Source organism: Labrus bergylta, chromosome 5 (genome assembly GCF_963930695.1).
Source record: "Labrus bergylta chromosome 5, fLabBer1.1, whole genome shotgun sequence".
NCBI classification, from domain to species: domain Eukaryota; kingdom Metazoa; phylum Chordata; class Actinopteri; order Labriformes; family Labridae; genus Labrus; species Labrus bergylta.
Window position 1 is genome coordinate 3,407,572 of NC_089199.1, and position 25,146 is coordinate 3,432,717.

General features: G+C 40.6%; 1 protein-coding gene across 7 annotated transcripts in view; it reads left to right on the forward strand.

Annotated features, from left to right (window-relative positions):
- Positions 1–25,146, forward strand: part of acap3b (ArfGAP with coiled-coil, ankyrin repeat and PH domains 3b) — a 53,649-nt gene that overhangs the window by 4,881 nt on the left and 23,622 nt on the right. For all 7 annotated transcript variants that reach the window (XM_065954560.1, XM_065954558.1, XM_065954559.1 and 4 more), the window contains exons 2-4: positions 20,058–20,115; positions 23,676–23,795; positions 24,301–24,354. In XM_065954560.1, the coding sequence (XP_065810632.1) occupies positions 20,058–20,115; positions 23,676–23,795; positions 24,301–24,354 (232 nt within the window). The remainder of the gene's footprint in view (positions 1–20,057; positions 20,116–23,675; positions 23,796–24,300; positions 24,355–25,146) is intronic.

The window sequence follows — 25,146 nt, forward strand, 5'->3', positions numbered from 1 at the left end:
ATTAGAACATTTAACAAGCATTGTGAGACAAGGAAGTCAGATAATCAGACGTGTAAGCGTGTATGCAACCAGCAGGGTTGTCACAAAGTGTTTTCAGATTTTGAATATTTGGAACTTCAATTTTGTTTGAATTGGGAACCCCTTCAAAATATATATATTCCAATTTCCATACTTTTTTGGGGGTAAATTACAAAACGTTTTGTCATTTTCAGAGAGGAGCATCAAGTCACTTCAATACAGACAAAATGTTATCAATTCATTTATTATTTATTGTTCAGTAAAGGCATGGTGATTGTTAGTTAATATAAAACACACATCAGTTCATGTCCTTTTTTTATTTAAGCCATGCAGTCAACACACACTGCTGCGTAGTGGAACAAAAGCTCTAAATGAACTGCAGAAGAATGAGTATCAGATGGCCATTGATCACTTTAGACGACAAGATCAGGAACTGTCCTCATCCTTCCCCGGGGAGACACCATTTCACCACCAATTGACCTTTTAAACTCTTGTGACCTACAAGTGTCACAAAAAGACAAAACAGACTAACGGGGCTCATAAAAATATCTCCCCATCAGTTCACATAAATATTTTAGTTTCCTGTGTGTGTGTGTGTGTGTGTGTGTGTGTGTGTGTGTGTGTGTGTGTGTGTGTGTGTGTGTGTGTGTGTGTGTGTGTGTGTGTGTGTGTGTGTGTGTGTGTGTGTGTGTGTGTGTGTGTGTGTGTGTATGTGTAGAGGTGAAGGCTTTGGTGGAACGCTGAAACTGCAGGACATCTTTCATGTCAGGAGCATGGAAAATCCTGCTCACTTCAAAGGAGCTGTAGTGTTTGGGGGGCAAGAGTATCACTGGTCTAGTTTGATGCACCAGCAGCAGCTGTGTGTTGTTTGACCTTGTTATATTTGTGGTTTCTCCTTCATGAAAATGCACTGTTGAAAGACAGGGAAACCAGTCTAACAAAGAGGGCAGCCCCACCCTTGTTGCTTCATGAGAAGGGCTGTGTGCATGGAAAAGATGCCCCTGGATGATGTCAGAGAAAATGAGCACAACACTGCAAGAAATTAGAGCCATATGAAATCATAACACTTGTAATAAGTAAAGGCTTGAGGGAAAAAAAGGCAGAAAATAGTAGCTACTGCAGATGTTTGTTGAGTCCAAGAATCCTGGATATGGTTTTAATGTTTGAGGAAGTAATCAAGAGCTTTTGGTAAATGGACTTGCATAGCGCTTTTCTAGTCTTCTGACTACTCAAAGTACTTTTACATTGCAGGTCACACCTACACATTCACACACTGATGGCAGAGGCTACTTTGTAAAGTGACCATCAGAAGTAACTAATTCAATTGATACACATTCATACGCCGCTGACAAAGCAAAGGGAGCAACTTGGGGTTAAGTGTCTTGCATAAGGACACATCGGACATGTGGCTGCAGGAGCTGGGGATTGAACCCCTAACCTTTTTAGTTTTCGAGATGACCGACTCTACCAACTGAGCCACAGCCGCACGAGAGTATACAGCCCAAGAGCCCCAAGCTGCTTGTTTGCCCACACAGCATCTTGTTTGGCCACAAAATGTTTTATTTTCTTGGAAAACGTTGTGAGCAGTGAACAGATTGTGAGATCTCGATTGCTTCTCTATTTAAAAGTCTGAAATTCCTGCTTGCTAAGCCTGCACGCCTCTCACGATGAGATGTAGTCAAAAAGGATCTGATGGCATTACCCAGGCTGATGATTCGCATACAAGACTTATTCAGATGTCAATATGTAGACTTAAGAGAAAAGGTCCACGCTCTGTTTGAAACTTTACATGTGAGCAGGTGTGGCGCGACACAACTCCTGTCGCTGATGATTGATTGACTAAGGCCTACAACCCATCAAGACAGTTTTGGGATTTCTTCCTCATCACATCATGTCCAGCCATTAATAGTTTTCGACATCTGTGCTGTAAGAGATTTTTGTAATCAGGCATAGATTTTTTAAGTTGTCAGACCTCGCCAAGCTTTGACATCATATGTTATGAAACTACAAATTTAAATTGAGGCTTGTTAATGCAAGATTTCATTTTTGTTGCACATCTAATCTGCATTATTCAACATGTCAAGCTCACTTAACTCTTTTTTCCAAATTAACAGCTTTTACATCACAATATGCACTATGTGTTATATGTGGGGGTTTTCATCTGCCTTATATGGTCTGCTTTTGTGTGACACGTGCATGCATATACATGTGTGCCTGCTGGCTTCCTTCAGTAGGCAAATCATATTTTCATACTCCCGTCCCTGCCAGCTTGTCAGGCGTACAGTGGTTTGACGTGTTCATAAGAGAGCATTCGTCCAGCACGTGGACACTTCTCCTGAATCCCCAGTGCAGCAGATTTTCTGCCGCTCTGCTGCACGTGCTGCCGGGGGACTTAGCGCGGGACCCATATATGAAATAGGATTATCGGTAACCACACTCTCTGATTAAATCAACTGGATAGCCTACACAACCTATTACAGCTTACACACTGTCAACCTCTTACCCAAAGAACCTCAATGCAAGCTGCCTTCCCATTCAGCTATAGAGTGCAGGATAATGTCGAACTGCAGAAATTGTTTCGATGCAGTTTGTGTCTGGTTGCAGTTCAAAGGACCCTGTGCCTTCGATTGCTGTGAGTGTTGGGAAACAGGAATATTTTGCCAGCTAAGGTACCATTCACCCTGGCCTTATGGTTTATCCATAACATTAGTATGAACTTTAATCCATCGATCACAGGAGGAGGCTTGATACACAGAGTATTTTGCTCTGATTTTAAGATTAAAATTGATGAATGGGTGGGTTGAATATGAAAGTAAATTTAAAAAAAACATGCACACCCTCAGTAATTTATACGGGTCCTGATTTCCTTAAACCAAAGAAGGTCTGCTGTCCTGAAATACTTTTGATAATTTTTTGGGTTAAATATGAACCTGTATGTGCAATCAAGGTTGTAACATTGCTAATTGTAAGTCCACCTCAAAATTGGGATTTAAGTGTGGCTGTTCGGCACTGGTGGTGAGCAAAAAGATGTCAGGAGGCAGAAGTCAATGCAAAATGAAGTGATTGATTTATTAACCAAAAATAGCACCAAACAAAAGTCCCGGGTAACCTAATAAAACAAGATTACATAAACCAAACGAAACCACAGCCTCACAGCAAGCTGCCACTAACAAACATTTCCCCCCCCAGACTCTGGCTGAGTCTGGCTTTATACAAGAAAACCCCAACTGGCCTCACTTTGTCTGATTAAGCTCAGGTGATTTCACTCTGCAGGCCAGTGTAGGGAAGGTGGGGCAGGTGAAAGGTATGGGACAACCTTTTCACAAAGGTTTTCATGCAAACCACTGACCTGCTGCTAAAGCTTTCAGGAGCTAGCCATAGCTAATGATATATGCTAACAACAATTAAACAGTCATTTACAAGCATGATACAGTTTTGCTAAAGCTAATAATTCAAAGGAAAAGTTAGTATCATGACCAGTGCATCTATCTTTTGATCCTCACACAAGTGGCTGGTTTTAATCTGTAATAGGCTACCGTAGTATAATTTAATTTGCCAACTATATCTTTTTTTTTTTTGCTAAAGCAGTAATGCTGGCTTACCACTCTTGTTAACTAGCAAGCCAGTTAGCAGAGCATGCTAACACTCCTTAAGTGCTGTTTCATTAATATACAGGGATTTGCAATTGGAAAAGCAAAGAAAAGACTCATGCTGTCTCTTCAATACATTTTCGTACCAAATGTTTTGGCATTTAGAGAACCTGCTGTCTCAATACTGTTGATAGTTGTGTTGTAGCAGAGGGGTTTAGCAATTTAATGATCTGAACTGTTATGTTCTGTCCCTGTACTCAGTTTTCCAATTACTAAGCAATTATTGAAGTTTAGCTGGACTAAAGAGTAAAAGACAACCAATTAAAACATCCCACTTAAAGTGTTGACTTATAAAGGCCTTATCATCGTCAGTAGCATTGTCCGAATTTTCTCCTTTCATTTCTCACCTGCCAATCGATCTGATTCAGAGACAGGCAACAATATGAAAAGGATTCTGGACGTATTTTTTAAATGACCTTTTATGACACAATGGAAAACAACTCTACTACAAGGTCAGTTCAGTTTGTGGGAGCTGCAGTGGTCTTGAATGTAATCATTGAGGCTCAGAACAAAGTTACAGGAATAACAGGTTTCTAAAACAGGGCACGAATTGAACCTTCTCACATCTTTCATTGCAATCACTCATCCCCACTGAGATCAGGATTTGGTGTGTTTGCTAAAGTCCTGCCAGGACCTGTTGAAACTCAAATCAAAACGATTAAGTAAATTGCCCTCATCTTGTTCCTGGACTGCTTACTTCGTCTTGGCACTGCATTGTATTTTCTCAGTGGGAAGTATTTGTCAATCCTTGGATGTCGAGCCGAGTTTAAACTCTTCTTTTGTCTTCACTGAACTGCAGATTTGAAAGCTTTACAGACTTTTAGACCCTGTGTGCTGGTTTGGTGTGTTATCATTGACAGATTGGCTAACAAGTAGACTGACTGTGGATTTGGGAATGTCAAAATAGATTCCATATCTGAACTGTGAACCCTTAAACTTGCTGTTTAGAGTTGATTTTGCAGGAAGTCGTTAAATCACACAGCAACAGGCGTGTAATACTGGTATTTAGAATGCATGAATCTGTGGTGGGCAGACTTTCTAGCTGAAGGCAACCCCATAGACGTGCATGGATAAATCCCTCTCAAGACATTAGTACATGTATGCACGCATGCATGAAACTGTTAAACATGTAGCAGCATGTGTGTTTGAACATATAGATACAGTACACACATGTTTGAATGCATGCAGCATATGGTACACAGTCTGTCATAATCTTTTAGAAGGTCTTATCCTGCAGGGTGGATAGTCAATCGGTGAGTGGTTTTTCACAACACAAAATTAGAAGGTCTTAGATGGGTACATGGTATCTCAGAAACCGCTATCAAATTCCTAAAACAGTAAGGTTTTTGTCTGCAGAAACATAACTTTCAACTTCAGAGTGGCTTCTTGATAGTATGGGACTTTTTCCCAAGGTTTTTTATACAGCAGTGTTGAAAGATCAGTGAATCGTTTTGCATCCCGAGGCACTTCTCGGTCAGAGTAAACTTTGACCAAACTCCATGAGATATCAACTGCAGACGTTGTTGTTTAGGTCCAGTACAGGCGTCTCATTTCAAAACTTAGAAATGTATCAGGACGAGCCAGTTCCACAAGACTGTCCATCACACACACAGACAAACACACACACGCAAGCACACACACACACTCACACACACACATTGGTGTCCTGTAAAAGCAGATTTTTTTCCACAAATATATGTATGTCATCATCTAACAATGGAACATGTATATATCTCTGAGCCCTGGTTGCCTGTCAAACAGTAAAAACTGGTTTGACAAATTGGCAGAGGAAGGATAGATAAAGAGCAGGAGGTCTTTTGTTAACACCTGTCATCCCTCCTCTCACTTTCACTGAAGCATTCGCACACATTTATCTTTCTTTCTTTTGCCCTTGACATCTATCATACAGCTATTGTGTCACATTCTCACCTTTTACCTTACTTCCTCCTCCTCCTCCTCCATTTCTCTTTCTCCTTCCAACCATTACTTTTAATGTAGATGTAGTATGGACATAAATCATTTTCAAGGCTACAGCAGCAGGTTGGATGCAGTGTCAGTTTATAGAGTTTTTATAACCTGAGTCTGATTTCTGACTAGATAAAGGATGCAGGAATAGACATAGGTATGGCTGCAGGGATGATAGTTGGCTGACAGGGGGAATGATTGATTGATGGACGGACATTTGTTGGAGAGAAGGGGTACCGAAACAGTCGGATGGATTTATTGAATGTATGGACTCACATTAAGGACAGTGGAAGGAAGATGGACGAATGCTTCCCATCGTTGTCCGAGCAACCTGCCTTCTAACTTCACACATGAATACACCGAATGCGTCACAAAGGTACACCTTGGGCTGGACAGATCATGTCAGCAAAGCAAAGAATGAAAACATACATCCATGGACTCTGTCTTGGCAAATTTGCACAAAAACAAAGAGCTGTGAGTCCAGCAGACAAAGACAGCTGTCTTATCAAATGAAGGGCACAGCTTGCACATGGCATCCCTGAGGTGACAAATGAAATAGTAGTGCGGCTCACTCTGGCTCATTGCCGCCTCATGCAAACCATGAGGAGAGATGATGCGTTTGTGAGTAGACTCTCCCTCTCTCACATCTGGGATTAGCAGCTGGTTTAGATTTGGCCCAAATGTCTCTGTCTATTTTTTGATCTGATCTCTTTTTTTTTTGTTCTAAAAAAAACCCTTTTAATTCAACAATTAAAATTACGATCAACATGTTGATACTTCCTCCTGTTGCCTTCTTTAACCCTTTCAATCTCCGATTCTCCTCCTTCGCCCACGTTCCTGTCGCTGCAGGCGGTATATGACGCTGTGTGGAGGAAGCTTAACAGGACTGTGTCTTTAGCAAGCGCAACCATTTCAACATTTGTTTAAGCTCTGACGACTTCCTCTAGGTTTATATTCTCAACTACAGCATGTTGAGTCATTTATCACTGATTTTTTTTTTCCATGCAGGTTGTTGACACAGCCTCACTGTCTTTTGGCAGCAAACCAGCCCAGATCCTCACTGAATCCAAACACCCTCTGTCGAAACCACATGTGTGACTGACAAGCCAATCTCCTTTAGACACACTAGGAGAGACAGGAACACTGATTGCTCTCTTAAGAAAACCAATGGATTCCCTCTTCACATTCCCGGCTCTTACATTATTCAGCCTGCATCCTCGCCTCAGATCTCTGCGGAATTCCTCGTAACCAAATGAAAACATTCCCATCTGCCGTGTCAGCAGTCCCCACACTTTCTTGGATCCCTCATTCCCGCCCCCACAAACTCACACACACACACACATGCACTCTTTCACATGGCGCGCGTTTCCTTTGCATTTGTTGGATGGATTACCTCTTTGCATACAAGTGGAAAAATCAGAACAGCTGAGCTAAGGTCATATGTCAACAATGGACTATATGTCTTGGAGCAGGAAGGAAGGATAACCATGCTTGATATATCGTGGCTATTTCAAAATGTGTGTGCATATGTCACTTTAGTAGACAGATGTAGATTTCTGAACAGGAAGGTTCTGTAAGAGAGATTTGGCCGGACGAAAGGGAGATTAAGAGTAACCAAGAGTTTCATGGTGACTGAAACTCTTGGTTTACTTTGGATAAGAGAGTAATAAAACACAACAGGACAAGAGAAGTTAAAGATCAAGTTTCACACATTTTTCCCACAGTTTTTAAACTATGTGCTTGTCATAATGGAGATTTGAGACAACTGGATTGAAAAATTGCAAAGATTCTTTGTGTTTGATCTTCTGACTTTGAAGCAAACATAGCTTTAGAGAAGCCTTGTGTCACATGTGAATCCCTTTTCCTTGCATCTTGCCACCTTGTAGTTTAAAGTAGCCAAAAAGATGTTGCTTATACTGCCATCAAAAATACGTGTGTGAGCTAGAAGAAAAAGGTCAGGCCTTTTGGTATGAAGAGAAAATGACAATGGAGTTAGAAAAAGTTGGAAAATACAAGTCAACTGCAGGTTTATAAAATAAGCTGCATGGTCAGCTGCCACGCATTGAACTTGTTGGCGTCTGAATGTTTTTACATGCATTTAATAATACCTTATAACTCCTTACACTTTTCAACCAGTTGACTCTTTTATTGTTAATTCAAAGGAGAGCTTCTGAAAAGGCTCATATCATTTGGTCATTTGGATAATGGGGAAACTAGAGAAAATGTTCGATTCAAATCACAGTTATTAATTAATACTATTCTGACCTTTTTATGGCAACAGGTCCACTGAACTATTAGTTTTTAGTCATTGTGATTTTTGCCAGCAAATGCGTATAAACTCAAAGCAATATATTAACTCAACCCTGTTCTTATTTACCCCTTCAGTGTCATTTTCTATTTCCACTCAGGAAACAGCTTAGACATTTCTTAGGAAGTATGTTAAGTTCTAATATAGCATTGATTTCAAACCATTTGTGTCTATTAGTCTTGTTTGGATTCTTGATTTTTTCAGAAACAGTCCAACACCATGCAAAACCACTTCACATTGTTTGTATAGTTAAGTGTATAGTCATACAAATGTACACACATGCATTCTTAATTGAAATGGCCAGAACATGTTCCAGACCCCGGCACTCTGAACAGCATGCTTTGTTTCTCTAGTTGTCTCAGTGTGCTGAAGACCACCCCTCATGTTAATGTAAACCGCTCTCTTTCTCAACCCCTCAAACCTAACCTCCACTTTCCATCCAGCCTCCCTTTTCTCCTATCAAACAAATATTCATCTCCAATGTTTTCACAGTTTCATTTCTTAACACATGGGTTCTCAGGGTCTTGCCTGTAAAACACTTTGGATCTTGGCTGAGAAAGATCACAATTTTAAGTATGGGAAATCTTGCAGTTGTTCTTATGGCCATAATTTGGAGTCATTTTATACAAACCTTTATTGGCACAGGCTACTTACAGGGGATGAATAACAAAGTAAAGCTCATATACTGCAGGAACTGGATTCCAATGACAGGAGCGACGTAAACTCACAGATTGTCTTTGTGGCTCCTCTGCAGATTCCATTTCCCTTCTTTCAGATGTCATTTAATACACTCCAAGATAAGTGACTGTTTGTGTGTTACTGTTTCTTTATGAAGCCTTTCATTAAATTCATTCAGCTCAGGCCTGCGATGAGGTTATGGTAAATCTCGTCTTTGATGTCAGAATCATTACATCACTGTATGTATGTGTTTGCATGCGTGTGTGTGTCTGTGTGTGTGTGTTTAAAAACTAGTATCCTGTTGTATTCTTGGTGAGCTGACATTTGAAGTACCACCTGTGATAAAACCCTGCAGATTTAGGATTTACTGTCACGTCATCAGTGTTGAGAACATGGGAACAGCTTGGATTACAGTTTGTCCATTTTATGATCAGATATTTCTGCTTTTTACGTAGTCGGTCAGATGAGCTACTAACTGCACAAATCACCAAATTATACTTACACCCCATCATCCTTTATTTTTGTGTAGGCACAGCATCTATCTCAGCATGCACTGGGTGAAAGGCATCGTCTTCAGGTTGGCAGTTCAACCCCATGGAGTTTTTTAATTAAGTTGCTTTATGTTGCACACATGCACAAGTAACAAGGTTCCACAGAGATTTGATACCAGCAAAAGTATTGTAGAATAAAGCACAGAGTGGGAGTGTTAGTTTGACCCAGAAAACCAGACCAGACATGCTACTTGGCCAAGCTCTGATAAAACTGCTTGATCTAGATTTACCTGATGAGTTACCGTGCTGCCAGAATGTGCTTCTTCCAGAGTGTTTTGCTATGATGGATCATTGTTATTTAAGTGTGGTAACTGTAGTTGTTTCCTCTTTGGGAGATGGGGCTGGATTGTCAGCATGAGTCTTATGATGTTCAGACACTGCTTCCAAGGATAGCAGGAGGATAGCAGGCTCACTTCTTTCTTCTCTGGTACACAACTGGTTCAAAGCAGCATCTTTTTTTTCTCTCCCATACCCACATACAAATAGAGCCATAATTAGAAACCCTATAGAGTATATTTAGTTCTGCTCCTGTAGGTTAGCGTGGGAAGAGGGATGTTATCAAATATTAACACATACTGTCAAACTCGTACAGCTGTTTCTATACTAAACCATGACCTAGTCTGTGACAAACAGGAACCTCTCGGTTGGAGCATGTTCCAGGTGAAATGTTCATCCAAAAGAGAAAATTTACTTCGATCTGACGGAAATAAACTATTCAGACAATCATTGTAAATGAAAAAGTTTTCAAATTACACTCTCATGTATTCAAAATCCAATTGTTGACCTTTGATGTACTTTTGAAGGATTTTGGCTCTCAAAATGTGACAACTAGTGTCCCAGCTTGTTGCCAATATTTTTATTCTGGTCTGACTGCAGACAACAAATCCAAGGTAACCCACGGTCATGAAAAAAGGCTTGTTCACCAGCGACTTACAACTTACATCTAAACAGTAACAGACCTCTGTCTATTCATAACTGATATAACCTAAATAAATATGTATGTGTGTGTGTGTGTGTGTGAAGAAGCATGTAATGCTCTTCCCTTCATTTAATAGGAACAGTGTCTCCTTGTGCTTAGTTGAGCTCAGGGGATTCAGACTCGGCTTACCTGTAAACGAGTCTGTTAGAATCTGTATTGTGTTCGTTTCAACTATATGTCAATATAAAACAAACTGGTGGGAAAAACAAGTGGTGAGTCATGTTTCATATTGACGAGTGTATAGTGTCATAACTTGGTCCATATTCATCACACAAGTCTGAACAGGAGCAGAGGTGGCTCACATCCACATGTCTGTTGTTTTTGGTGTATGATTTTTTGAGTTTTTGCTGCCATCTTCATGCACTTGATGGAGGTAAAAGGCCCAGGGCTGAGATATCCTTTCAATCTGGTTCTAGATTCTCTTTTCTGGCGTTTAGCTACAAGTATGTGCAGGATCTGGTACAAAGCCTGAGTTAGTCACAGTGGTATCACAGGATCATAATACCTCTTGAGCTGTTGCATTGCAGAGTCATCATGGTGTGGGGATAACATCAAGCGTGTCTTACACTATAAAATGGTTCTTTGAGGTGGACAGTAGAAATCTTCTAATGACAGGGAAATGTTTTTTTCTGAATCAGTAGCCTTTATTTGTGTTTGTTTCATCGGGAAATGTGAGATATCTGGCATAAATGGGAGAGTTGATTCTTCTGATGTGAGGAGGCAGCTGGACCAGAGACAGTTACTTCAATTCATGACTAATTTTTTACTTGAGCTAAAAACATCCTACAAAGCAGTATACTGATGCTGATCATTTATAGATAAGCTGAATGGTTCTTTCTTTTCTGTGAGTATAAAAGCCAAAAGGGAGCGACTATCTGCTACAAATAGCCTCTTGTGTCTTTCTACTTATATTTGTCCCACATTGCCTGCATTCATTCCCTCCCAGACTAACACACAGCTGGGATATAAATGTTTACATTTAGCTTCAACACAAGAAGAGCCCAGTCCCTATGGAGTGAACTGCAGTTAGTTTTTCGAGAGGACAAACAATATAAATCCACAAAGTGGCCATTTTTTTCTTTAAGGTCACAGGGTGTAAAACAAAAATGTGGTAATGATGTTACAGACCTACTGCTGTATGATTGAGAAAAATCCCTCTCATTTGACTTATTCCAGACTGATTGTTAACTGGTTAGTGACAGGAGAAACATTAGGGATATTTTCAGGCAAGGCAATTTTATTATTATACATCACATTTTTTAGCAAAAAAAGCTATTTAAAGTGCTACACACAAGACAACAGATGCATCATGACAAAGGGAAAAAGAAAGGTTAAAAGAGGACAAATTTAGGCATCCCAACATATTAACTTGTTAGCTATCCCGTAGACATCAGCTTTGTTAGAATTCTATTAGTTATTTTCTGCCAACCATTTTTTCCCTGATGCACAAACCTAGACCTGAGTATTGCCTGATACAGAGTGAAAATAAAAATACATACTGTATATACATATTATTGCTTACATTTAGCTAGCTTTGACACTCTGCTAGCGTACCACTGTTGTCTTTAAATATCATCACATGAAAACAGAATTCAGTGTTTTTTCTTTTGTAGTAGATTCAGACCGGTGCCCTGACTTGCATACTCACAGATACTTGCAGTTTATGGAAATAAATAGGACAGAAGCTTTAAGATTCATGGGAACCAAGTGCCTGTTCACAACAGGGGGTCTTCTTCCTCCCCTGTGTTTCTCATGCAGGCTGCATGTGTGTGCGTGTCTGCTGCTGCTTATATCCCACTGGGAGGTCAATGAGGGGTTAAAGGTTGCCCTCGCTGGTCCCACTGTCTTCCTGGTGCTTTCAGTCTGTGGTGGAAGATTTAGAGTTTCTGTCAAATCACATTTTAAGGCGTGTTTGTGTGTAGTATACTGCTTGAAAATTGACACAGGATTGCAGCTGTCCTGATAAGTGGTCTTTACCTTTATGTTGTTGATCAGGGTTGTACTGGCATGTCTATCTTAAAATTATTTCCTTAACCTCTAATTTGAGAAGGTTCAATATGTGGACCGTGAGTTTGTGCATTCCTTAGAGTGTGAGTGATGCTGGATCAAACATGCCCTCCAGCTGCAAATGGTTCAACATTCAAAACCTTCAACTCCGCCCAGGCCTCAGCTCTGCCATAGACTGTTTCAGGAGTGGAATTTGCCACGATGATGTCACCCATTGGTTGGGGAATAAAGTTTTGAAATGCCTTGAATTTTGCATTTTTTGTGGACCTCAATGGGTTTCCAGCCCGACCAGTGTCTCCTCGTCATAGCATGATCATAACGTGATGGGATGACCCCCATCATGTTATTTTGAAACCAAGAAAGACCATATCTGGAGAACAGGATGAAGACACTCTGTAACAGTTCCTGTGCTGGTTGACGATATTTGTGGAAACATCAGTCTCATGTAGCAGTGTAGCGATGTAGGCTTTGTCCACTTTTTGTTTACAGTCTATGCCTGCTACGAAGATGCATTAGAAATAGAAGTGACACAACACATTTTTGCAGTGTTCAACATTAATAGTGTGACCGTCACTGCCTTAGCCAGGCTATTACCAATTGATTCTGTCCCCCTAGTTCTTGAGGAGTTGGATGGTCCAGTCTAGAGCACCTGGGCCTGTTGCTTGCAGGGCATAAAAGCCCGACCCCAGGGTGGATTTTCGCTCTCTCTCTCTCTCTCTCTCTCTCTCTTGCCTAACATTCACATCCATTCCATGGTTGTTTGTGCTATATAGTTGTTGGTGCGTTGTGCTAATAAATCATTGTTACCTCAATTTAAGTTGTTCTTTCTCATATTTGTCATGGCCATGGAGCCAGGTTATGATGATAGGAATACTGTTTGGTAGTTATCAGAATAATTTAAGTTGAAAATGTGCAGAAATGTATATTATTTAGCTCCCAAAGGTTTAAGACCACTTGAAGGCAAAAGAAACCTTGTTCATTTGGTGATCTAACTCAAGATGCATTCCTCTCAGTCAGCAGAGCCACTTCCTGTGTACAACACTGCCTATGTGTTCACTGTTTTAGTCTCAGTTTTCTCTCGCGGCGAGAGGGGCGAAAAAAAGTTGTATTTTTGAGAAAAATCAGTTCCACCTGGCCTGCATTGCAGTTACAATACATTAGAGAGAAATAATTCTGTCTGCTTTGCACTCTGAATCCTTCAACGCACTTCCTCTTGGCCTGCCGTTGGAATGTACTCTGGTATGATGTGTACATTTCCACATCCAAGACCACTCTACCAGAAGTATTTATGAATGCATTGTGTTTATAGAAGGTGGTGTAGAAGACAGCTGCAGATGAGTAATGTTAACAAAGATACATCACGTTTGGGCTAATGTTCTTCTTTAGTGAGGCCAGAAGGCAGGTGGTCTGACAGCTACTGGGAAGCAGAGAAACTATCTTCTCTGTAACAGTGTGTTTGAAGTCAAACTATAGCTACCAGACCCTGACCAACAGTGATGTCACCGTGGGAGGATGTTGTCATGGGTATAATTGTTTCCCTAATGCAGAAAAGAATATATAGTCAGTATCGATACATAGTTGTAGGGATGATATTTACATGATAAAACTGTGTATCCAGCAATGAGGATAAATAATCTTCTTTAACAGCCAGTAGATATTTGTGTCAATGGGTTATTGTTCAAAACATACTAATGGTTGTTAATTGTTGTCCTCGGGCCCTCTTTGGTGAACATAGGAATTTTCTGTTTTATCATCTGATCTTTGCCCAAAAACAGAGAAACCAAAGACACTGAAAGAAAATGAGTTAAATTATACTCCCTTTCTAATCTACCGTCAGAACCTTGAAACTCAAGCTTATTGTAAAGACCAGGATGCAAACCTGGCTCAGCCAAAATGGAACTCGTCAATAGCTCACTAATTAGGACCTAATACGTTGTTTGTTTAGAAACATGTCCAAATGAGCCAGACTTAGTGGTTTGAGAGGGGTTGTTATGTGAGGGACTGTTTCTTTGAGGGGCTAAGTTACTTCCTCCTCTGCTCTCCTGGATAATTAGTGAGCTTATAGGTGCTGGTGGATGTTGTAACCTGTGGGCAGAGTCAGACTAGCTCTTCTGTATTCATGCTCTGCTAGGCTAATTGGCTTCTAGATTTAGTTTCTTCGAGATACCTTATAGATTTGAGAGTGGTGTTAATCTTGTCATGAATCAATCTTATCAAACATGTGGATGTATTACTTTTAATTGTATCTTGAATTATAATTCCAAAATTTAAACTGAGACCCAAGGACACATGTGATGGTTGTCCTTATTTATCAGCATCATGTTTGGTCTCTTTGTCTCGTCAGCAGTTGGCGCAGTTAAACATTTTTTTCAGGGAATGAGTGTGATGTTTGTTGTGTGTTGGGGAGGCGGGAATTAAGGGGAAGCAGTGAAGGCGTCTTTGTTAGTCTTAACATAAGATACCAGTGTTTGGCTTGCCTTGTTGTTGCTTTTGAAAAGGCAGTCTGTTTGGGCAAGTGTGTGTGTTTTTTGGGGGGAAGCTCATTAACTGAGAGCTCTTTTAATAGAGTTTACACACGTGCATGCAAGTGCGATGGAGACTCAAGTCAAGGTCGCTTCTGCTAAATATGCTGCAACCACCATGAAACACATTTTTTTTTTTATTGTAACCAAACAAGTTAATTATTTTGATTACTAACTAAAATGCACACATTCTTTAACCGGATGCCAGCAGTGGATGAATAATGGTTGCATACAGACAGCAGGCAGACAGAGAGACTGTGAGATGGACAGAAGGAGGCGTGCACAGATGAAACAAAGAGAAAGGGGGGAATAGATGATTTCGAGAAGGGGGGGGGGGAGAGAGCTGTCATGTACAATAATTAGAGGAAAGCACAGAGACACAGCGAATATGATGGCGGGGACTCTTGTTTTGTAATTAAGATATTCTTTTACCGTGCACATGTTTAAGGTGCAAATGTTTGTTTGATGTGACCGATATTGTTTGTTAATCTAGAAACTAAATGAGTGTGGTCGAGGATGTAAGAACAAGAATTAAAGGCTTGGCTGCAGTAACTGTCCACACCCTAAAAACCACCAGACAAAGCAAAACGTGCGATCCACAGATTTATCTGAAAATCTCCAGTTAGCAAACATTTAAAGTTTCCAATGTGACTTCCCCTTTTTCGATAAGCGATGTTATAGAACAACGGGGGAATGATGTGGAGTTCAGAGTATAAAAAAATAAAATAGATTTCACCCTAAGAAATATGACTTTATCAAAGACCCAATCTGTTATTTTGTTATGGAAATGAGGTGTAAAGCAGCTGAAAAAGACAAAGATTGATGTGTTCTGATTAGCACTCAAGGGCACACTGCCCATGGAAGCAGGTGTTGCAGGTGCAGACAACTACTGTAGCCTACAGCCACAGATTCACAGATTGCACCAGCAGATAGTGTAGTTAGAACACATATCAATTGGTAAATTTAGCATTTTGTAAAAAGAGGGCGCTGGTCAGACAGAGAGAAGTGTAGAGGGACAGACACATCTGAAAGAGGAAATTGGTCAGTAAAAAAGGCGTGAGTAATGCTGATGCCTGTTGCCATGGAGATTGGGGTCAATGAATGGTTGCTATGGAGCTTGCTACTTGGAATTCTGGCAAGTGGTTATATTTTGATGTGTGTGTTTGTCTGTGTGAGGAGTCTGAAGATGTGATGATGAGAGTGTGTTTACATTATAAATGAGACTGTACGTACTTTGAATCTGTGTGTGTGTGTGTGTGTGTGTGTGTGTGTGTGTGTGTGTGTGTGTGTGTGTGTGTGTGTGTGTGTGTGTGTGTGTGTGTGTGTGTGTGTGTGTGTGTGTGTGTGTGTGTGTGGCTTAATAAAAACAAGACTATCCCCAAACTCTCTCAATATAATTCAATTTTTATTAGTAATTAGTCATTTTTAAAAGATTTTCCATGTTTAAATCTCACACTACCATCACTCTTTAAAAACCAAAAAGGAAAGACTATTAATGATGTCATTAGTTTCTGTGATGGACACACTTAGACCTTTCACACACAGTCTTTACAGCCACTATAAGGTGTGAATTTTTTTAACTAGAGTTGATCACATGATTGACCAACAAATATTTGATCTATGTATATCACTGACTATATCACTTTTATGCCACTTAATGTAACTACTTTGTGTTTTAACCTTTTCTGTTGATGTTGGGTGATACGGTTTGAAACATTTTATAATGGTGCAACGTTTTTATTAGTCAATATGGTGTTAGATACCTTAGTTCCAACTCTGATACCAATGGCAAATAAACACCCAATGCTCATATAACACCGCCGAGACATTCTCATTGTAGGTTGCAAACATACTAGTTTTAATGTTCCCGACAAACCTCCACTGTTACTGTATGTGTCTTACTGTTCTTAGAGATGCTGTGACTTACAGTGTTTTATAAGCCAATGGGGGGCCATTAAGGATGCATGCATGCACATGAGACAGCCTTAAGCTGTTATTCCTACAGTAAAACATGCATGATGAGCATCTTAAGTAACTTCACAAATTGTTTCCTACACACTGCTGTTCATCTTCTTTGGAGCATGTAAAAGGTTATGTTGGTTACATTTTCCAGCTGTCTAACAAAAGGCCCTGAGACGTTTTCATTCTTTCTTCACTTTGTCCGGGTGGATCTAGATTTAACATGTCTTACTCAATTGTAGTTTTTGTTTTTGTCCGAGTAGAGTTTTTCCAATGAGGCGATGTATTTAGTAGGTTTCCGGGTCAGTGAGTTCTTGTGCATGTGTATGTGTATGTTTGCGTGTGGAGCCTGTCATATCCCTATTGTGATTCATTCTGTTTTGTCTCTTTAGCGCACACTGTCTGTCTGTCAGATCCACATCTGGTTCATGTGCTTAGTTTTGATTATTTGTCTCGGTGTGTGTGTTAGTGTTTGTGCGTGTGCATGTATGTGTGTGACTGAACATGAGACAGTGGATTTGATTTTTATCCACCTGATGTCAGTAGAAAATGAGGTCATTGCCCTGCACGACCCGAATTGCTGAGTCAGCTCTTAAAATATTAAGAAATAAAAGGTGTTGGAGATCACTTTATAAAAGAAAAAGGTAATACAATAAACTGAATTGAGACTATACAAGTAAATTACAGTATGTTTCAGGTATCAGAATGAACACATAGATGCACGCATATACAGTGTTAGCGTAGGTCAGAGGATCGGATTAAAAAGCAACTATTGAGCAGATGTTTTCCACTGTCGCTCCAGTCTCGTTATGAATCAGGTTAAGTTTCAAGTTTGTTTTACTGGAGGCCTCTTTTGTCTAACAGACATGTATCACGTCATGTCCAGTGAACATCTTTGCTAATGTTTCCTGCATGTGAGTATTTTAGCTGCTGGGTCCAGGCTCTTGTGGTATCAGAGGACTTGTTGTCCCCTCGGCTGAAGTCCCTCTGGTCCTTGATGCAGATGTGGACGTGATGTCGTGTGACACATCGAGTCTGGAAGATATGGGAGGGTTTTGATACATCTCTGGACTGGATGCCTTGCTGTCTGTGTGTGTGTGTGTGTGTGTGTGTGTGTGTGTGTGTGTGTGTGTGTGTGTGTGTGTGTGTGTGTGTGTGTGTGTGTGTGTGTGTGTGTGTGTGTGTGTGTGTGTGTGTGTGTGTGTGTGTGTGTGTGTGTGTGTGTGTGTGTGTGTGTGTGTCGCCTTACTTGTGATATCAGACCGTGTACAGTATGCCACCACTGGGCTGTGAGTACAGGCCCATCCCCCCTCCTGGCTGGGATACATCATCATCGTTGTCGTCATCAGTGAAGAACCTTTGGGGTGTTCCTCTTGTGCATTTACACACACATACACACCCACACTTCACACACATTAAACACACATGCCGTCTCCTTCCTTGCATCCCTGTTTTCTTTATATAATCTAATAATCCTGTAACTCTGTGATGCATTCTGTAGGGAATATATTAAAGCTGAGATGCTGCACTCTGCAGAGGGTATTGAAAAGGACAAATAAGGACACACATGCACACCATCAAGAGCAAACACAGATGCCTCTTGGGGAACCGTTTTTTTTTTTTTTTTTTAACCTTGCCAGAGCTGTATCCTGGGTGTATTGATTTTCAACACTCTGCACGCACATATATGCCGGCTTATAAGAACGTGCTTGATAAAACGATCAACCTTCAACACACAGCATAAAAGTTCTCATTTTCTGAAAACCTGCGTTGAACCTTTACACTCGGATCAACAGGGTGTAGGTCGCCTCTGGTTTAAATTTGGTCAGTCATTGTTTGGTGCGCTGCGTGTGCTGCACAAGGTGAGATACACTCCTAATGAGCTTATCCTCCAGATGGAACAGCTGTTTGACATTGTATGTGTTTCGTTCATGGTGACTTAATGAAGAACATGTTGGGAATAAAGCTTTTTTATTGACATGAAGCAAAAGGGCAGAAACTGGCAACTAGTTTTAATGGATTTGTATGATGCCAGACATTTTTGCAACAAATTACTCCTGACAGCTTAATGAAAGATCGGCGCTTCAGTATTTTAGAACAATATAAATCAGCCTTCCCCTGTGCAGACCACACACACGGCCCGCCTGTTGTGTCTGTGTCATGTTGTGGTGGAGAGGAGTGCAGTCTGTATAAACAGTGTGTGTTCTGGGTGAGAGGAGAAACAGAAGAAGAAGACAAGTGCAAGACATACTTAGCTGAACGTCGCCCATCTAAGGGGCAGAAGGAATTCTGGGAATGTTTTTCTCTGGAGCAGGTGCTAAAGCTGCAGCCGGACATTGAAGCCCACCCACTTAAAGAGTCATGAACATTTCAGAGTGAAGTGTTTACATGTTCTTCTTCCAACTATGCACAGTGTCCCTGCTCTGATGTGTCAGATGAAAATGAGGGTGGGGTCAGGATTGTATAATGACATCATCATTACTTACCAGGTTTTTTTTAAGGGGGTTAGGGTCATAATTTTCCAGTACATGCAGGGTGTAACGCAGATGCTTGGCTATGTCATCTACAATAAACTCAGCTGATTCTGTTCACGAAGAAAAAAAAGTTCAAGTGAGAAATACTGCATGTCTTTTTTTCTTTTTTGCCTAGTTTTGTGTGTGGCAAAGAAATAAGAAAATGTATCTTGACATAGCGAGAACTGAAGTGCACTGTGTGTGGCCCACATACAAGGAGTTGCCATAACAACTGACCCTTTTTAATGTGGACATGTGTCTGTGTGTGTGTGTGTGTGTGTGTGTGTGTGTGTGTGTGTGTGTGTGTGTGTGTGAGAGGAGAGAGATGATGAAGGCGCCTGCCCCTCCTTACTACCTCAAACACACACACAATCACACACACACACACACACACACACACACACTGCTAAGGGCTGTCAAGTCCCATTACCTTCATATTTAGTCCACAACATAAATTTATAGCCAAAACCTGAGTACTTGTAATGCACTTTTTCTTAGTGTCAGTTATAAAACGTGAAGTCTCCGGTCCCAAACACATCTTTTAACAGCTCGTTTTAAATATACTTAAAGAGCAATATGTGTCTCTGCATGATGTCATTCATTGATTTTGCAGCTGAGGCCATGCTCACTAATCTTCCAAAGCGATGCTTTTGTCGATCCAGTCATTAGGATTAATGATCATGGCTGAGACACTCTGATGTCTGGAGACTAGTTGTAGTTTAAGTTTCAGTAGGGGTAAAATACAGATACTGTAAATGCTTACATGTACATTATTATACACTTCTACTGTCGATGTAGTCCTTTGACTTTATTCTTCCTGTCATTCGTTCATCTCTCACTACCTTGGGATTCCTTTGCATGTTGTGTTTCCGGTCTGATTAACTGTGTGGCTTTGTTCTCTCCGCAGGGCTGGCATTGATGATGTGGAGACAGACGTCGTGGAGATTGAAGCGAAGCTAGACAAGGTATGAATTATGCCAACAAGCTACCCAGTTCATGGTTGTAGTAGTGTTAAATTGTGTTTCCTTTATCTTGTTATTTTTTAGTGGAAATCTGCCTCAAACGTATGTGGTAGACACACTGATTTCAGTACACAGTTAGTAAACTAAAAGAGGGATGTTTTGGATTTTATCTACAATGTCTGGAAGAAAAAAACCATAAAAGAAGAAATAATGTCAGTCATTGACAATGTCTACAGAGTGCCCTCTGAATCTCTCATTTTGTCTCTTGCTGTCTCTTATCTAAATGTCAGAGTGATTAAGAGCCGGAAACACTGCAGACATTACTTATTATATTTAATAGGTTTATGCACTGCTACATAACACACTCACACAAACACACACACATATTGATTGCTAACAGCAAGCACACTGACTGAGCAAACGCAGACAAATGTCACAGAGCCAGTTTTTATATTCTGTGGTTTGAGAGTGTTGCACAGAGACAGAGTCTTCGGTTAGCTGAGCTTGTGATTTGTTTGACCTGCTTCAGCAGAGAAATTGTGTGCAATCAACAACAACCCAAAAAACTGTGGATATGTAGATATGGATGCTGAGGATCATTCAAAAGAAATGTGAAATGGCCAACCTTTGTAAGGTTTTGGCTACTATGATCAAATTTTGCATGACTTGTTTTAAAACTGACCACAATAATCAATGAAGATGGGAGAAGTATTTATTGGAGCATGTATTAATATTCTTGTAACTTTATAAACAGTACTAGGAAGGAACAGTTTGTGAAGTGTAAGCAGCACTCAGCTGAAAGAATCATCATAAAAAAGTTATATGAAAATGAATAAATCTAGACAAAAGGAATGATTTTCTGTATTTTATCAGTGATGGATGTAATTACCTTAATGTCAAAGCTGCTGTCTAACCGCCTCCAGAGAGTCTATGAGGTGAGGTAATGCCTCTTTAGATAAACTGATAGTGTTGTAAGTCAGACAGCTTTTAAAGGATGAGACAGTATTCAATCTAATGTAATAATGACCACACCTTCTTTCTTCTTTTGTCTCCCTTGATTCAATTCATTTCCTCGTTGTCCTTCGCATTAAAAAATTCAAGACATGACGTGGTTATTTAGATTGTTCTGGTATTTCACAATGTTGCCTCAGGTTTATCAAGATGTCCATATTGTTACATTAATGTGTAATATTAAACGTGCTCCACTTTGACATTTCAATCGACTGTCCAGGCCTCCACTCTGTCACACATAAAAACACACACATGCATACACATCATACACAGATTGTTCCAGCCCCAAAGAGCGTTGATCTTTGAGCTTGAGGTAAATGGGGTTAGGGAGGGAGGGGTTTCCATCAGGGTGATTTGTCCTGTTCAGCAGGGGTCCTTACACCGCCCCTGTTTGGACGCTCTCTAGCTGCCTGAGGTCATTAAGCAACAATGAAGGCTCTATGAGGAGGATATTTATGAGATGACTGACAGCTGAACCCTGCAGTGATCTTCCAATGAGGCATTATGACAGTACAGCATTTTCAATTGACAATCCACTAATAACAAGTACAAAAAGTGTCATTGCTACAGTATATCGCGTTGCACTGTAACTGCTTCGGTCAGTTAGTGCAGCCAGGTCTGTCACATGGTACCAGATGTGGCTTTTTGACTTCGAGTTGATCCCTGTGGTTCTTCCAGCCCATTTATCAACAAACCGTGACACATATACTGTGCCTCTAATAGCCGTGCTTAGACCCTGGGGGCTCGGTACAGCACTCGATGAGATCAGATTTCCTATATCGGCCAGTTTGTTGACAGATATGTTGTCGGACCGGCCTGCGAGCCGCAGCAGGGCAGGAATTATGCTGCTGTGTGTTTTATCGCTATTTGATAGCAGGGTCAGTGTAGCCTGCATGATGCACAGCAGATAAGTTTACATCCAAACAAACAACACAATTCAAACTCACTGTTCATCACTCTAAGGTCTGTGCAGAGTCGAAGACTTTCTGTCGGCCATCCAGAACACCACACTCACACTGCGACAACCCTGGGAACTGTTGCATGGAATGCTATCATTACGGGTTTACTGCACTCTCTCTTCTGCACAGCCACTAACCAACACACACACACACACACACAAGCACATGTTCCATACACAGTTGCATCAATGCGTTGATAATGATAGTGTACCACTCTATAGCTTATCATGAAAGCCATAAACTTGGAAAGTGTAGCGTCTTTGCCAGCTCATGTGGTGTTTGAAAGAACACATGCTATGGCTGTGAACTGTCTGCACCTGGTGATATACATGTTTACACTGAGGGTTTTATTCCTATCAGCTATAGACTGTACACAACTTTACAGTGTCACACTATACAGCAGCTCCAAAAACGTTCCAAACCTTCACATCCCTTCATTTGGATCTTGAGCTAGCAGCAGAGTGTCCCCTGGAATTAAAACATCCCAACTATTTAAAGAATTCCCTGAAACATTTCTTCACACGTTTGGTCCTCAATGGATGGCGCTGACTTTTTCTCCAGTAGCAACATTTGTGATATTTTTCAACAATAACTAAATTACTCACAGGGCCTTTTTATGCCTTTTATTGAGAGGACAGGAAGTAGATAGAGTTGGAAACAGGAAAGAGAGTGTGGCGCATGTCATGTGACAAATGGCAGAAGGTGGCAGGGTGGGAGTCAAACCCCCGGCAGCTGCCTAAAGGGCCATAGCCTCCGTAGATGAGTGGGATTTGACCAATGAGTTTAAACCTTCAGAGGGTTTTTAATATAGATTGAGTTTTTTTGTTAATTTATATGTAATTTGTAAAGTAAATTATTTATGCTGGGTTATAGTAATAAAATGTACATAAGATGAAAATGAATACGTCTTAAGGCAACTATGGCTCATCAGGAAATAGAACACACTTTGTGAACCTGTGCTACACAGTGCAGTGTCTGGGATAAAAACGTGATTTTCCTCATCATATCTTTAATACAGTTTCAGATTTACTTCATATGTAGCTGTCAGTACTGTTCTTGTGAATATACTCTGACAGTTAAGCAAAACTCACATCTATCAGTGACGATGCAAAAAGAAGATGAGGATTGAAAACATTTAGAAATCTGCATGCACTACTTCCTGTTGGATAAAAACCTCTGAAAGTTGATTAAATGAAAGATAAAGGGATTGGGACGCAGCTCAAGTCACGGTAAAAGGTCTGTTGGTCAAATTGATGGAATATTAAAAAGGTCATGAGGCCATGTGCCCTTTTATCCTGTGAACTCTGTGTTTTCATTCCAAAGCTTAATAAAACACTTCACATTTGTAGACGGCACAGTCCAGCTTTAATAGCGTCTGCTGCACTGTCCTACAAACAGAAACAGAAAGCAGGATTATTCTAAATTTGCTGCGTCCTGCATGTGACCAACAATTTCTTTGAAGCTTTGCTTGATTTGCGTCGACACTGTAACTATTAATATCCTAGCGGGGGCATTGTGTAAAACATCTGACTCTTGAAATAGAAAGTGTTTTTTGTTGTGCATCTAAAGCGAGTATTTTTATTCCCCCTCTAGCTGGTGAAGCTGTGCAGTGGGATGATCGAGGCCGGCAGAGCCTACGTCAGCGCCAACAAGCTCTTTGTAAACGGCATCAAGGACCTGTCCCAGCAGTGCAAGAAAGAGGAGACGATATCGGTGAGGAGAAAACTGACCTCAGATCTGTTTATTCACCAAGTATTGTTGAAGGGTCTCGTCATGTGATCGCTCTGTCCCTACAGTAACAACAACAGCAGAGCAGCATAAACAGTATTGTCCAGACACAGAGTCATCCAGCTGTTTTAAGCGTGACAGATGTGACCACATGCAGACAAGAGATGTTTATGCTGATAGTTTACATGGCTGGAAGCAGACAGATCTGAAACCTGCTTTATGGTTTTCTCAAATGAAAACATTTAGACTAAATTTCCTGTCGTTTCAGGTGTCACAAGACAAACAAATGCTTCCATAGTCAAACAATTTTTATAGTTAAACACATTTTATTCAAAGTACATTTCTAAACCACGTTGTTTGTGTGGAACAGACAATGTTTATGTGTATTTTTTCACATTTCTTTTGTCAATGTATATACTTAGTAGTATCCCATACATACTTGTGTGCTTTACCTCAACATGTGTGTCTGTGTGTTCTATACACATCACAGGAATGCCTTGAGAAGTGTGGAGAAAGCCTGCAGGAGATCGTCAACTACCACATGGTGAGGCCGCTTTAACACACACTCACTGGTTTTTAGCCACAGGCAAGAGGTCGAGGTGGAGCTGCTGCTCTGACATGCCTGACTCCTCCTGGCATGTTAACGTATTCAGACATCCAGTCCAGTATTGCACAACACACACACACACATACAGAGAATTTAAGTGTGACCTCACTCTGTGACGGTGAATCTGTCCACACAGGCCTCTCCTAAAGCGTATGATCAAAACCACATGTTTTACCAGATGTGTATGCCTGATATAATTCACACACTTTGAACACAAAGACACATACACACACACACACACACACACACACACACACACACACACACACACACACACACACACACACACACACACACACACACACACACACACACACACACACACACACACACATACAAACACACACACACACACACACGCACGCACACTTACAGGTTTGATTTGTGTGACTCTATCTTTTAGACTTAGTGTGATTAAGAAATTCCCTTTTCTGGAGATTCAGAACAGGTTTGTGAAGCCTCAAGGTAATTTGACTTCTAAAGGAATAATATGACATACAGTATGTTGGCAAGCTGTACACTTTTATACTTTCATGCACAGGTTGGATTCATCATGTTATGTTCACAGTCCTGATGAAGTGTGAGAGTTCTAAGATATTTTGAGGTGTTTGTCTGCTGATTGTTTGTGTGTGAATGAAAATAGCAAAAAGGCAGACGATACAAGGAGTTGTAACAGAGAGATGGTGGAGGGAATGATGAGGAAAGAGAGAAGGAGAAAAAGGGAAGGGG